The sequence below is a fragment of the Platalea leucorodia genome, assembly GCF_965183815.1.
Source record: "Platalea leucorodia genome assembly, chromosome: 11".
In the NCBI taxonomy this organism is placed as follows: domain Eukaryota; kingdom Metazoa; phylum Chordata; class Aves; order Pelecaniformes; family Threskiornithidae; genus Platalea; species Platalea leucorodia.
This window is the reverse complement of record NC_138833.1, coordinates 24,055,530-24,071,601: the sequence shown is the minus strand read 5'-3', so window position 1 is coordinate 24,071,601 and position 16,072 is coordinate 24,055,530. Positions and strand designations below refer to the sequence as shown.

The following is a 16,072-nucleotide window of genomic DNA, read 5'->3' as shown; positions in this document are numbered from 1 at the left end:
CAGTTCACCCCGTCCTCCTTGGTGGTGGTGCTGAAGGTGGTGTTCTCCCTGTTAGCAAGGAATTCAGCGATTCTTGTGTTCTCTCCTGGGTGTCTGCAGAGTGCCTTTCCAGGCAGCAGGGGATTTTTCTTCAGTTTTCCCATCTGACCGCTCCCGCCTGGTGTTTCGGCTGACGGCATGTCATTGCCAACAGGGGACAACCCTTGCACTGGCCCCTGAAGCTCCTTCAGCCATTTGAGTCACTAGTCCGGCAGAACATTAACCCAGAGAAAACACCAAAAGAAAGCATTCGGACAATTTTCTGTAGGCTTGGAAAGCCGAACCAACCACAGAGGGTCTGACGAGCCGCCAGAGCTGGGCATTGGGAACAGGGAGTAGGAGGGGAGAAGGAGGCAGAAGTGGGACCGTCCTGTATGAGCAGCAGTGAGTCCTTAGATCAGGCCAGCTGCTGTGAAACCACAGCCTAAAATTCCCCTCCCTACTTCCATTTTCAGTGCTTTTAATTGATATAATTTTAAATCAAATCAGTATCTCTGCGGGTTTTATGTTTGTGCAGACCTTGGTATTATTCGTGTTTGTCTTCACCAGCTTCTGTGCTCTCCTAAAGACTCAGGACACAAACCCCAGGGCAGAGGCTGTGGCAGGATTTTCACAAGGCCAGGGCTGCTTCCAGGCTGTCAGCATCTTCGCTGCTCAGCAAGGCAAACCCCAAACACGGTGCCATAGGATGTGATGTTCTGCAAGGGGCTAGGAGCGGAATTTTCCTGTGCTGTGGCATGAAGACAGAACAGATCCTTTGGCCAAAATAAAAAACAGCCAAAGCTCTTGCACAGGTGGACTTCATCCTGACACCAGCATGGTGTCCCTCGCCCACAAACTGATGTGGTCTGCAACCATGGGAGTGAGGAAACGGGAAACAGGTTGAGGTCATCTCGGCGTGGCACACGGTGGGACGCTGTCGCATGGGGCTCTCCGGCTCGTCCTTCACGGAGCAGCCAGAGCTGGAGGAGGTTCTCCCCACGCTCCTGGTCCCCGTGCAGGAGGGTGTTCACAGGCATCCTCGCTGCTCCTGGCCAGGTGTGATGGAGCTGCTGCTGTGCTGGTAGGTCTTTCTTCTCTGGTGTGTCCTGGTTTTAGCCTGGTTTATGCTGGCTGACTTCTGCCATCTCTCTGCTATCCTCCAGCCTGTCCTGCAGCCCTTCCCACACTGCATAGACCGATCCTCCTTTGAATCCCCCCACTCCCATCCCTCCTGCAGGACCCATTAGTGAATGCATGTTAAAAATAACCAAGACACAAAATACCAAATGCCGGTTGCTGATCATCCTTTTCGCACAGCACCCAACTAGACCGCAGGCGTTTTGGGGAAGGTGCGTGCCTGGGTGCGTTTCACCGGGCTTGGCTCAGCCGGTCCCTGTCCTGTGTGATGTTCCCCGGCCCAAGGCACCCGCAGTGTCCCCTGGACACAGAGATGTCCCCCGGCAGGCAGGAGGTGGCAGCATTGCATAGCCCAGGAGATCCTGCTCTCCTGCGTACCCATGCACGGTCTATTTACTGGCCAGGAGCTGCGGACCTGTTTTTCCAGCTCCTCCAAGGATATGTGACTCAAGCCAAACACCTCCAAACTGCTCAAATCCCATCCAGAGCAACCATTAAAAACAAGCAAACCCCAAAGGCCGCTGAGTGCGCATCAGTCCTAAGCTGTCTGCACATCACCAGTAACAGCAATGCGAGGGCAACCGAGGACACCGGGGCTCTGCATTTAGAAATGAGCGTGATGTTTAAAGATACCTCATTTGCCCTTGAAACTCCAGCCCCCTTAACCAGCGTGCGATATATCTGAGCTCCTCCGCACAAGATCCACATTCCCTTTCAGTGACAAGAGTGCAGATATTCTTGCTTGCGCAAGTGCTCCTTGACAGAACCGGGGTGGGAATGAGTTGGAGGCCAGCTTGCTCTCAGAGCACAGTTTTCATTTGGGTGCACCTGGCATAGTCCGGGCTCATTTTTGGATCCTTCGCATTTTATTTTTATTAGAGATGTGGAGAGACCTGTAGTAAAACCCTGGATCTAAGCTCCCTGAAACACAAGGGGAACTTGGAGCTGGTATTTGCGGTTCAGGGCATCGCTGGCTGCCAGTCTTTCCATTCCTCCTGGTCTCTTACGATGGAGTCACCCTGGAGCGGGCCAAGTCCACCACAGAAGAAACACAGGCAAATCACAGACTTCCCCCGCTGCCTAACAGCCAGGTGGACACACGCCAGGACTTTTTTGCACTTGTGCAGACACAAAGCGTTTGTACCACAGTGCCTTTACCAAGCTAGAAAGCAACACGGTGAGCGCCGGAGAAGTCTCTGTCACCATGTGGATGCTGTTCTGTTAAGAGGCCTCCTCTACTTTTATATCAACAGCCTCCTACCGATACAGCAGTATCCTAACCTGCACCTCTTAATCTCACTTTCTCCAAAACAGTCAGCTATTCAAAAAAATTTGTCCATAGACCAGTCTTAAAACCAAACTTTTTATTATTCTCATGGCTTTGGGTGCAGCAGGCAAGCTGGAAAGCCGTTTCTCTGGCCGCCCCCCTTAAAAGCAGACACCCTGAGCAGGCTTTCCTTCTGCATACACGGGCCACAGTGCTGTAGGAGCTTGCTTTCTCCCCAGACTGAATCATTTCCCAAATGTAGGCTTGCACAGCAGAAGACGCCGCTCTGACAGGGAGTGATGATGAGTCACAGGGAATTCACAGTTTTGTGTGCCTGCAAAGGAAAATCTCGCAGCACCAAGCGAGGGGGGCTTCGACAGGCAGCCGGGAACGGCTCCGGGAGCGGGAGCTGCTGGGCCCGGGCGACCGGGGAACGGACGGGGAACGGACGGGGAGGGGCCGGCTGCGGCCGCAGGGCCGGGAGAGGCGGCCGCGGCGGGTGGCTCTGCCCGCGGCCTGCGCGGCTCCTCCCGAGCCCCCACCGGGCTCCAGGCGCCGCCGGCTGAAAGGGCCCCGCGGGGCGGGGACCGGGGCCGGGGCGGGAGGCCGGAGGGAGGCCGCAGGCTGCCGGGGATCCACTCGCCAGCGCCGCCGGGCCGGCAGCGTGCGCGCAGGCCGCGGGTGGGACGCGCTGAGAGCCCCGGGGCCGCGCCCGCAGCCCCACGTAACAGGGGCGTGACACCTGCGTCACGGCGGCGGCGGTGACGCCGAGCCGGCCTTCCCTCCGGCTCCCCAGCCGCCAGCGAGGGCGGGTGGACGCGCGGCTGCCCGGGCTCCCCGCCGCCGGGGGGGGGGGGGGGGGGGGGGGGAGGCAGGGGCGGGGCGGCCCCCCGCCGGCTCCGAAGCCCCCCGCTCCCCGCCCCGAGGGGGGCGGGCCCGGGGCAGGCCCGGCCGCGGCGGGCGCTGGGCGCCTGCCCCTTTAAGGGGCGGGTGAGGGCGGGCAGCCGCGCGCCCGCCTCTTCCGCCCGGGCGCAGGTCGGAGCGCTGCGCATGCGCGCAGCTGGCACGCGACGCGCGGCCGGGGCGGGGGCGGGCGAGGAGCGGCGCCCGTGATTGGCCTCGCGGGCGGGCGGGGCCCGCGCGTGCGCAGAGGGCGCGGAGCCGCCTGCGCCCCGCCCTCCTCCCCGCCCGCGCGGCCCCGCGCGCAGGCGCGCGGTGGGAGGGGGGGGCGGCCTCCCCGGCGCACGCGCGGCGGGCGCCCCGCCCCCTTCCCAGGCTGCCCCGCGCGGTGAAGAAGCGGCGGCCGCGGGCCGGGGGCATTTTGTGTCCGCGGCGGCAGCGGCTGGCAGACAAGATGGCGGCGGCGGCCGAGTGAGGGCCGGCGGCGGCCGGGAGCCGGCGGCGCCAGCGGGCTTCGCGCTTCCCCGTCCCCTCTCCCCGCCCCTGCCCTCGCAGCGCCTCGGGGGCCGCCTCTCGCTTTTCCGGAGGGCGCCGAGCGCCGCCCGTCCGGGGAGCGGGACAGAGCCGCGGAGGGGGGCGCCCGCCGGAGGGGCCCGGCTGGAGCTGAGCGGCGGGGTCCGCCTGCCTTGTCCTGCCCCCCCTCCCCTCCTCGGCGGCGGCGGTAGAGCCCTCCTTCTCCCCCCGAGCCTCCCGGCCCCGGCGGGCCCCTCAGCCGCCCCTCGCCATGGCGAGCAGCAGCGGCTCCAAGGCCGAGTTCATTGTCGGAGGCAAATACAAGCTGGTGCGGAAGATCGGGTCGGGCTCCTTCGGGGACATCTATTTGGCGATCAACATCACCAACGGGGAGGTAAGGGCGGCTCTCCCTCGCCTCCTTGGGCCTCGGGGGAGCCGGCGGCCGGCGGTGACTTCCCCGAAGCCCGGCTTTGCCCCCCCGGCCCCCGGCGTCGCTGCCCGCGGGGCAGCGGGCGGCCCCGGCTCGCCAGGGTGGCTGAGCCGCCCCGCGGGGGTGGGGAGCGCAGTGCCCGGGGCCGGGGGCTGCCCCCGCCCGCGGGCCCTCGTCGCCCGGGGGGCGGCACTGCCCCTCCCGGCGGCAGCGCCGTGCGGGCCCGGGCTCCCCCGCCCCGCCGCGGGCTTCTGGAGGCAGGGAGCGGAGCCCACCATTGTGGGCGCACAGACTTTGTCTTTCGTGAGTGGCCAGGGTCGTCCCTCGCCCACCAGTCGGCCATTCCCCGCTCGCAGCTGGGGAACACTTTATCTCGTTTTCATCAACGGTAATAGAAACAAAGAAGATCCCCTGTTTCTTCAGCTCTTTTTTCTCTTTTTTTTTTTTTCTTCTTCCTCCCCCTCACGGCTCTGAGCTGTAAAGAAGAAACACCCACGTATGTTCTTCCTCACTTATGTGGATCTGAAGACTTTACATCTCCAGCTCAATTTCATGACCTGGGATGGATATTTATGTACAAATCATCACGATATGGATTTTATTGGAAGACGCAACAAAATGCAGGACGTTGAGCACCGAGAGCTTAAAAAAAAATTATACCTCAGAGCATTTGCAGCAGGGGTGTGTGGGGGTTATTGAAGTGCGGTGCCCCTTAAACCTCAGTGGCAAGGCTGTGCTTGGTGGACGCTCTGCTCTCACTCCTTGTTCCCTCTCACTGTAGGAAGTTGCTGTAAAGTTGGAGTCTCAGAAGGCTAGACATCCCCAGCTGCTGTATGAAAGCAAACTATACAAGATTCTGCAGGGAGGAGTTGGCATCCCACATATACGGTAGGAATCATTCATGTGTGCCAGTATAGTGACTTGTCCTTAATGTTAGTGTGAGGCAGGACACCACCATTTAAAAAGAGATTTATCTGGGAGGGACTGGGCTGTTGGGGGAAGAATGCTCCATTCCAAGCTCTACAGCCCGTTGGGTATCCTCCTCACTGGCCCGCTCTCTTTTCTTATCCGAGCACACTGTGCTTTGAAAGTGAGATCTTAGGCAGTTCCTGAGCTGTGAGAAATTCTTGTGATTAGAACGAAGTGCGAGGCTGTTTCGGTGAGAGCCGGTGTTCTCGATGAGGTTGAGAGTTTGGAGCCGGTACTGGAAATGGCTGCTTTCTTTTGTTGCTTTTTTTTTTTTGTTCCAACATGTCTTCCTCCTCCGCTCAGAAAATGGCGGATGGACGTGATTAACCCTCCCCCTTCTCGTGTTGGGACAAGGGACGTGCTCAGGCATGTATCTTTTCCTTTCATAGTTAAGTGCTGCGAGGCTTGAGATGGCAGAGAACCTCAACCAGGAATGAAATGGCAGCCCCTTTCTCTTACCCGCAACAGATGCGTCACTAGGATTTCCGTACAGCTAAAGCGCCAGGATTCATCCCTCCCAATTGCTTGTTGTGCGGCTTCCTAGTTTCATATTCTGTCTGAAACTTTCAATAATGTTTAATAATTTCCTGATCTGGAAGAAAATCACTGGTGCAGCATGCTCTAAGAGGAGTTCTTTCTCTTGGGATTATTGAGGTGTTATACTGGGTTGGTTCCCAACTGCTGAATCTATGCATCAGAATAGCTTGAATGAAACTTCAGTTTTCTCCAAAAAGACTTTGTACAGGAAGTTGTTCTTTTTTAAAACTTTGTTAATAATTGTTTTTAAAGTTAGTATTTCTTATATTTGCACCATGGCATAAAGCAATTTTGTTCGTTGAGCTGCAGAAAAGATTTCAGTTTAGCTATTGGGACAAATCGTGGATTCCTTTTAACCTGTTAACCCTTCCCTGACTTTGTTGTATGTGTACCTGTATCAATAGTGGCCTGTAGAGTCTATTGTAAGGTCATGATGATGACATATTCTAGATCATGTATTAATTTTAATGGAAGCTAAAACAAGTCTGCATTTCTGAGGTTAATAGCTCCCCTCCTCCCCCTTTCCCCCCAAACACAACTGGCTGGAGTCCTGAATGTAAGCTGGAGCTATATAGCAGTGGAGGAGGCAGTGTCGTCTTGGCCATCTGGCCTCATTCACTGCAGCCTTTTGCAGGAAAGGAATAAACATACCTGAATTAAGCAGAATACTTGCAGCTTAGACAGAGTTGCTTATGTGAAAACAGGTTTAGTCTTTACTTTGGACTACGGTTTCCTTCTTTTCTTCAAATGGGTGCCTTTATTTTGCAACTGAAAGAATAGAAATTGCATTTTGGAAAGCTGTCATGGTATAGTTACGTGCTAAAACAGGAATAACTGGGAAAACAGCCAAAGCAAGTGGATATCGGGTGTTTCATTGCAAAACTGGAAAAGCAGGCATCCTTAAACTGTTTTTTTGAAAAAGTAAATGAACGTTTGGTGCTATAACAAGGCCTAAGTTGTAAATTTTTCAATTTTTCCATGTAATAGAAGTGAACTACTGTGTAAGTTCTTGGATTTGGTTAAAATGCCCCATAAGAGCGTTTTATTTAAAGTTGAAATACTGAAAGTAATCTTACATGTTGAGAAACTTGCTTCTAGCTTCAATTACAGCAGTTGTCGTTTAAGTTTTCTTTCCTCTGTATTTGATGTTCTTGTATCTGATTTTGTTTTCTGTTACAACCAGTGACTGGTTTACAAGTCTCACCGCCACAGGGGAAGTATAGCCTTTCTTTAACACACACTTCCTCCCCCTGCAATAATACAAGATTATCAATTAAGAATAGGCAACTGAGGCAGTGCTCAAAACAACTCAAATTGATTCAGCGAGTCATTGTGCTAAAGGTGTGTGATCGATTTGATAATGTCAGTGAGTCTTGAAGTTTTTCACTTTCAGGTTCTCACAGTATTAATATTTGTAGTATTTTTCTAGAAAAGTGTCTTCAGAAAAGTTTTGGAAATACCTTTTTTGTCTTCAGAAGCAGCATTTAAAATCTGTTTGTCTGTCCTAGGTGCTGCTTGACAGGTTCTTTGACTAGGCTTCTGTTACTATGTTGTCTGCTTGCTGTATGACATCTGGTGATGCTTGAAGAAATCTAAAATTGTATTTTTGTGTTCATCTTCTTTAAGAGGAAGCTGACCAGGGTACCCAGCACAGGTCTTGTGACAAATGTTAAAACGTGATGTGTTCAGTAGAAGTAGAATCCATGGTACTCTGAATATAAGGGGGAGGACTTGGCCTACCAAATGAGACATATCACTGAGATGTTTTAACCAGGATACGTCTTTGAATAGGTGATTACAAAGACTAACACCAAAGTGAAATTACTGTGCATATTTCAGACAATTCAACTTTTTTGACATGCGTTTTTGGCAGCAGCTAAGCTGTGAGAATGTATGACTTTGTACTTAGGTCACTTTGCATGTGTAATTGATAATACACGTTCCACCGTTGTTTTATAATGGTATGCTGTCAAGTCACAATAAGCTGTCTTGGCTCAGTATATTTAGAAGGATGAATCAAGTTGAAGGAAAATCTTTCAATACATTTGTTAAAATTCCTGTAATGTGACACCTTTAAACAACAACAGTACAAACAGAGCATTTGATAGAAAATTAAGGAATCATTCTAAGCTGTTCTCATTGCCATGCTGTATAAGCTGGGCTCAGCAGCATTTTTATCTCAGTGCTGCACGTCTGGGAAACAGAGGCACGTAATCTTGCATTCCTCATTTAAGAAGGAGGGACTTGTTCTCTATTTTTCATCTACTTAAGTAATGCAGTGGCCAAGACCAACCTACTAGAAGCTGCATTATGTAGCTTTGCCTTACTAAAGTGGTCTGCTGTGGTTCTTTGACTCACAAAGCTGAAATAATAGGTGAGGTATGGATTGCTCATTCATTTTGGGCACCTGTTCTTAAAACTGAGTTCTGCCCTTTAGATGTGATTGCAAACTTAGTAATGATAAGATAGCTTATCCAGAGTGTCACTTAAATTATCTAGAACCAAGCAATTTAGCCTTTAAGGTTGATTTGGCCTTTCTGGCTGATTGCAAGAAAGAACACATTGTTTGCACACAAAATAGCAAAAAATGAGATTGGAATGTGTTTATTCTCTGACTATTCAGCTCTGGGGCCCCCCAACATAGGAAGGCCATGGACCTGTTGGAGCGAGTCCAGAGGAGGCCACAAAGATGATCAGAGGGCTGGAGTGCCTCTGCTGTGAGGACAGGCTGAGAGAGTTGGAGTGGTTCAGCATGGAGAAGAGAGGGCTCCGGGAGACCTTATAGCATCCTTCCAGTACCTGAAGGGGGCCTGCAAGAAAGCTGGAGAGGGACTTTTTACAAGGGAGCATAGTGATAGGACAAGGGGTAATGGCTTTAAACTGAAAGAGGGTAGATTTAGGTTAGATATAAGGAAGAAATTCTTCACTCTGAGGGTGGTGAGGCACTGGCACAGGTTGCCCGGAGAAGCTGGGATGCCCCGTCCCTGGCAGCGCTCAAGGCCAGGTTGGATGGGGCTTTGAGCAGCCGGGTCTGGTGGAAGGTGTCCTTGCCATGGCAGGGGGCTGGAACCAGGTGATTTTAAAGGTCCCCTCCAATCCAAACCATTCTATAATATTCTAAACCCTTTTAGACTTGCAAATCTTTGACTTCACTGCTTATTGTTGTTTCCCGGAAGAGATAGCAAAGTTTGAACTTGTCTCTGGAGTTCCACAAAACCTTATATAAATGCTCTTCAGATTTTTAAGCTGTGGTTTGTTCTTGATGTACAAATTTTGGTTAATTATTACTTTCATTTTTCACAAAGGCTCTTGAACCAAGCTTAACATTCTAACAATCTGATCTGCCTTTGGGACACAATGCAAAGTCTGCAGTATTCTGCTGGGCTTATTCTCATTGTTCTCAGCCATCAGCTGTCTTTTTCTTTTTTCCTCTCTTTTCAGTGGCAAAGCATTTTTAGCTGTAATCTTGTTAACTGGGCACTGATCCTATTAGTTTGGACTGTCTACCTTTATTCCCAAATTCTTTGTTCTGGCTTGGAGGAATGCAGCAGAGTGTGTTTGGTGATTTTGTATGTTGTTTTGTTCATAGTGTAACTTTGTTAAACACCCTTGACAAAAGCAATTGTTCAAATTATCTGTGACAGACACTCTTGATTTTTGCCATTTGTGGTATTTCTCAAGTATTGTTCGTATCCTTTATGACGATTACCTTTAGGTACTCTTTCAGAAGTACTCTGGAAAGAAAAGTGGGCTTCAGATTTTCCTCCTGACAATATCATGGGTTAACTTGTTTTCATTATCGTCAGTTTCAAATGGAAAACAGCTATGCTGGAACCAGCTGTGGCTATTGGCGATGTATTGGAAGTGTTGCAGTTCAGAGCAGGAAGAGAGCCTAGTGAATGTGAAACAATATCGTGTGTATTCTTGTGTGGGCAAGGCCGAAGAGATACTGTACAGCATGTGAGGCTAATTAAAGTAATATTTAAGTTTAGTCATTTGTAAGTTTAAAAACCAAAAGCTACTGACTTAATGGGTTTTTTTCTTTGCAACATTCTCTTGCAAACTGAACAAGTAAATCCTTCCATTTCCGAACTTTTCAATACAGTAAGTTCTTGCAAAATATTTTGATGTTGAGAAATTCAGTATTACCACTCGTATCACTATGCAATCTTCTAAATAATGAAGTGTACTGTAAAGTTTCTGGCAAAAAAAAAAATCTATAAAAGCATCTACAATTTTTGTTCTCCTGGTTGCTTACTGCCATGTTGTTGGATAATCTATTAATAACAGACTCCGCCTGTATTCATTCGAAAAATGTGGTCAAGTTTGGTAATCTTAGGATTGTTTTCACAATGGATTTTTCCTTGAGCACTTCAAATTTTGATCTCTTTGAGCAGTGCTTAAAAATCTGTACATACACCTGTCATTTTAAACTGTTTTTCCAATAACTTCCTGCAGCATAAAAAAAAAAAAAAACAACAACAAAAAAACAAACCACAAAACCAAAAACACCACTGGAAAAATACCCACCAAACCCACAAACAAAAAGCAACCCCGCCATGCTTTCCCCCCCCCCCCAAAAAAAAAAAAAAAACAACCCCCAAACTAGTAGTCAGATACTAAGTCTGAAAAGTTTTCTGTCTTCTTTTCTTTGGTAAGACTGATACTTTCATCTAGGTCTGCAAGTAATGAGGAGGAAGGTTCTAGCAACAGAGCCTCCTATTAATTAGCCACCTGCGATTACTTAAGGCTGCATACTGAAGGGCAGAACCACTCTAGTAGATAAGAGGAAGCCTCTTGTTCTGGTAGCTCAAAGTAAAATTGAAAGCTAGTCTTGTAAATCAACACCTAAAATTTTTCTACTGAGAGAATGAATGTCTTGAAACAAAACCTATTTCATGTTTTGTAACAATCTAAACTTCTGTCTTAATTGGTCTTCGTGGACTCCTTAGAAGCATCCAAGAGAGATCACAGTTTGAAAAACAAATGAAGCTGTCCTTTTCTGATTTTGTTTTTTTTTCTTTTTTTCTCCTTGCCTTAGCTCAGCCTTTGCAGAAACAGCTGCAAAAGTATGCAGTTTCGGTTCAGTGTTACTCTTGTTTGGAACGGGTGATCAGCAGAGGTACTAATGAAACACTTTTCCTCAGCAATGTTTCCTGTACCTGCTGCGGATTAGTGGCTTACCTTCTCAACTGAACCTCCTGACTTTTGTGGGAGAAACTCGACATAGGTTCTCCTCACTTCCTATCCGGTGTTAATGGACCTCATTAAACAGCTAGCAAAACAGCAAGTCAACTACATGGAAATATATATGCAACATAACGCTAGGCAGATGAAATGACCTTATTGCTTAGGAGATGAGTTGCACTGGCATACTTCACGTATTCAGATTCTCTCATAACTGTACAAAAACTGATACAGAATTTTATTTATAGAGTCTGTCTAACTTCATAGTGTAGGGTGTTCATTGCTGTTTCTTTATTTAGTACTTGGGTGGCCTAATTCATACTCACCATGGCAACTAACGTTAGATGACATCTGCTAAATATTCCACTTCAGTATTTCAGTCATGCCGTATTATGCTAAGTTCACTTACATTACTCCTGGCTGGCTAACAGCTAAGAAGTGCTTTTCTAGCTTCAGGGGAGATAAACTAGAAATTTAAAATGTGTGTCAATTTCGACATGAATCTTATGATGATAGATTACCTTTCTTATATGTGTTGCTTCAGTATCTGTTAAGACTCAAATTAGTATATTTTTACAGGCAGAATATACTTCCCAATTATTTGTCAGGAGACATCTGTCCTGAGAAGTCTAGAACACGGGACTAGAAGGGGCCACTTTGGTCCCAATCCAGCGCCTGTTTCAGACAACGTGCCGTTCTTTCTGTGAATCGGTCAGGTGCAATGTTAAAACTTTCTAGGCTAGCACGGTGGTGCTCATGATTCTGTTGTCGGACTGAGAGAGCTGCTGTGCCTAAAGATAAATGCTTGTACCCATAGGCAGGCAGTTCCTATTTATTTCTTCCCTGATTTTTTTGTTAATAACCTTCTCCCTATTACAGTCCTCCCGTATCTATAAAGAATAGTTGTGTAACACCATAGCTGCCTTGCTGAGCTGTTTGAATACGTGATTACAGAGGTCACCACCTTCCCATCGTTTTTGAAGTCTCTTTTCTGTCCCTGTTCAGATTTGGGTTTCCTTTCCCGAATGTTGATGACAGGGCTTGCACCTCAGTGCCTTAAGCATTGATACCGATTGCTTCACAGTTTCTGTGTAGAATACCTGTACTTTCACTGGTTAGGATTACTTATTATTTTTCAGTGACACTCGATATTAGAGCTATATGATTATAGGGAGGTCTGTCTTCTCCTTAGTCGCATCATCTGACTAATGCCAGTTCAGAGACTTCTGTATAAAGGACTTAGTGCCTGCAGAAATGGAATACAGTTCCAGAGTGTTCATCAGTTCAGTGTCATTTGGTTTTCTGTAGGATGTCTAAACCCTTTGTGTTCATGAGGCCTTCCAGACTTGCATATTCACCCTCATGTGCCCACTGACTTGTCAAACTTACTTATAAGGGGATCTCAGGTAATTGTAGTAGTAAGTTTTTTCCAGCTTGCTTGTTCACTGTACGCTTTTTGTTTTATTAGCTTTTTTATCCACCTTAGTTCTGACAATCTGCATTTTTGTCATGTGAACTCTTCCACTTGGTGTTTGAAAGCTCCAGTGCTGGGAAACTAATTGCATAGGACTACCCAGAGTAATCATAGGGTCGCATACTATGAATTATGAAAGTGGCAAGAGTTTATGTAATGTCAGAGAAGTCCAAATTGTCCTTTTTTTATGTGACTATAAATGTTTCTGGAAGTCTAAAGGTTTGAGTTTCACTATTCACGTCCTGTCCCAGAAGCATTGTGCTTCCTTGCAGTGAGGCACCAGGAGATACTCTTTTTTGCCTCACAGAAGGATGGCATTCTGCAGTTGTGTTTGTAATGCCAGCTTGCCGCAGCCTCCGCTGGAGTAGTCAACGATCGAACTGAGAGAGGCCTTTAGTGGAGGATACGTTACCTGGCAAAGCAGGTGTTGATGGAGGAGAGATTTTTATTAAGCTGGAACAAAATAGCCTTGTTATAGTTGCTCTGGTAGTAGGAACACTTTCTTGTGACACTGAGCTCATGTTCTGGTTTTGTATATAATAAGCTGTAGAGAAAACGACGTGCTGTTATGCTAATGGTGACAATGCCTTTACTGCCTTCATGGTTTCAGAATGTATGGGATTTGAGGTTTCTTTACCAGTGATTAGCAGCTGTGCAGTTATTCAGTAATTTAATTCATCTTGATGTGAATTTGGGATTTTTTTCAGGTGAATCTTCTGAATCCTTTTCTTTTATCACATGACCACCTCACGCAGCTTGCATAATTGTGCTGCTTTTGTTACCTTTTTGCTGTAATTACAAGTGCCAATGTAATGCATGGAACTGCTGGTTATCTACTAAAGCTGTGTAAGTGGTACCGTAGTCTGAAACTGGGCCTATAATTTCATGGCCCATGTCAGAATTCTGTTAGCCCTTCGCCCACCTCTCTTTGCTAGTTGACCTACCTCAATTTGACTCTTCCAAAGGAAAATACACTAGATGTGAAGAGAATATTACAATAACCAAATGAAATGTTTTCTCAGTTAAAACCACAAACAAAACAAGCTATTAACATTTTCTCAAACATTTCTTTTGTCATTGATGTTATTTATGAAATATGCAGTTGCAGAAATAGACATCATACAGTTTTTGAAAGATGCAGCTCTGAAAACAGAAAAGGGTTTTTAAGTTTGCATAGACCTGACTACAGTAGTTGCTACTAAGTGCTCGATGTGCATCAGTACTTCGTTCACTTGCTTCTCTCACGGTTAGTCAAGGGAATTAAAAAAAACACCCCACATGAGTTCAGAGAAACATTCACTTGTGGTGTGATCTGGCATCATACCCGCTTTACTGTATGGGATGTGGAAACCCAGTACTTGCAACCCATGTGTCATGTGGCAGCTGTTCAGCATAGAGCTGCAAATATTGAAATTCAAGATGTTACAAAATTTCAGCTGTATGCCTATGCTGGGGCAATATATCAGGCTGCTAAACCACATGATTTGGAAACTTTGTTGATGTGGTGAGTCTTTGCCTTTCAAATTAGACAAGTCGCTGAAGTCAAATTAAGGTCACAGTGTTCGATCTTTAACCTTGCTTTGACGGAAAGCTTCGTCAAGGATATTTACTGTATTCTAACTGATACGTAGCTTTAAACAGATGAGGCAAGGGAGAGTGACGGTGCATGCGTGAGCCTGGGCACGCCTTACAGCTTGAATATGGACTAGGGTTCTTAACAGCCGTGTCAGATGTTACAGCGTTGTGCTGCCAGTTCAAGGGTAAATCTTAGCTCTTCATAATAATATTGTCATGTTAATGTTCTGTGTAGTCTTCAATAAGATCATCTACTGCTGTTCTTCAGGAAAGCTGATAAAAATCATACTTTGTGTTATCCTAGCCTAGTTATTTACTTTTTTTAAAAAAATAATTGTCATGGTTTAACCCAGCAGGCAGCTAAACTCCACAGAACCGCTCGTTCACTCCCCCCCATGGGATGGGGGAGAGAATCAGAAGGGTGAAAGTGAGAAAACTCATGGATTGAGATAGACAGTTGAATAGGTAAAGCAAAAGCCACACCCACAAGCAAAGCAAACCAAGGAATTCATTCCCTCCTTCCCATCGGCAGGCAGGTGTTCAGCCATCCCCAGGAAAGCAGGGCTCCATCACGTGTAATGGTGACTTGGGAAGACAAACGCCATCACTCCGAATATCCCCCCCTCCCTTCTTCCCTCAGCTTTACATGCCGAGCGTGATGTCATATGGTATGGAATATCCCTTTGGTCAGCTGGGGTCAGCTGTCCTGGCCATGTCCCCTCAACTCCTTGTGCACCCCCAGCCTGCTCGCTGGTGGGTGTGAGAAGCAGAAAGGCCTTGACTCTGTCAGCACTGCTCAGCAATAACAAAAACATCCCTGTATTGTCAACACTGTTCTCAGCACAAATCCAAAACGTATGTGTGGATCATTCATTCATATTAGTAGTTCACTCAAAGTTTCATTGCTGATACAGTATTAGAGCTTCTGAAGATTTCTGTTTGAGATAGTAGCTGTTTTTTTAGAATTGTGCTCAGTTTGTTGCCCTATTGTTTTGCATTTTAGCCCAGTAGTGTTAAAACTTGCATGCCAAAGTGCTCTGAATTTGTGCTCATCCAAAATGCGTGCTTGTATACCATCTTACATTGATTATGCGCACATGGGAGGAAGGAGTACTTGCCAAGTGCATATATATCAATATCCAAGGTTTCTTGAGAAGAGCCAAGACTTCTAACACTTTCACTCAGAGCTGCCAGTAGTAGCAGGTATTAGACTTTGAATGGACATGATGTAGCCTTCCTTCTTAATCCTGTTTTCCCTGGAAATGTTCCAAGGGAAATGAAAACTTACTTGCAGTATTAGCAAAGTAAATACAGCACAAGTTACTCCAATACCCTAGCAGAAGTTTCGGTTGCCAGTAGTGAAATGAATAGATGCGGCAGTCTTCTGCAAGGAATTACAGGCAGGTAAACATGAAAATGAAATGTTGAGAGGTCCCGTCTTATTTGTTTTGCAGGGTTGATTCTGCCTTCCACCAGTGCAAAATGGTCAGGAGATTAAAATTTTCTTGTGCATATGTAGAAGTAGGCCAAATGGAGGTTGTGCAATCAACCTGAATTACCGCACTTACTAAGCAGAGAGATCCCTATAGAGGAACCAGATGCTTTTTAAAATGTGGCTCCCAGGGTAAGCTTCCTTTTCATCAGCTTCACTCTTTCTGTGATGCTGTAACTAAATTTTCTTAGCTCAGTTGAAGACTGATCTTTGATCCTTTTCCCTTATACTGCAGTCTCTTGGGCACTGAACCATTACTGTACTGAACAATTACACTCAGCATCTGAATTGGACTTCCATTTCTTGAAGAAAATCATATTTTGTCTAGATCTTGATTTACTCCTTAGAATGCTTCATTTCAGCTCATTATTCTTCAGACTTTTTCACAACAAACCTAAATTTCATATGACAGAATAACTAGGCAGGTCATTTTCATTACTCTAGGTGACCATAATGTTTTGTTTTCAAGGGTGGCCTATGGAGCTGTTTATAGGGCCTTGTCAAAACTACTCAGCTGTTTGCGTAGGTGACTTTGATAGGAACCAAGAAGTAGATTTACAGGCATAGTCA

At 47.2% G+C, this 16,072-nt stretch overlaps 1 protein-coding gene across 4 annotated transcripts in view; it reads left to right on the top strand.

The window, feature by feature from the left end:
• Positions 1-3,695: 3,695 nt before the first annotated feature.
• The window catches only part of CSNK1A1 (casein kinase 1 alpha 1), a gene marked incomplete at its 3' end in the record, with an annotated part of 37,246 nt that continues 24,869 nt past the window's right edge, over positions 3,696-16,072 (top strand). For 2 of the 4 annotated variants that reach the window (XM_082324529.1, XM_082324528.1), the window contains exons 1-2: positions 3,696-4,232; positions 5,050-5,156. In XM_082324529.1, coding sequence (XP_082180655.1) covers positions 4,110-4,232; positions 5,050-5,156 — 230 coding nt within the window. In that variant the 5' untranslated portion in view covers positions 3,696-4,109. The remainder of the gene's footprint in view (positions 4,233-5,049; positions 5,157-16,072) is intronic. The other 2 variants (XM_082324527.1, XM_082324530.1) reach the window with 2 other exon arrangements.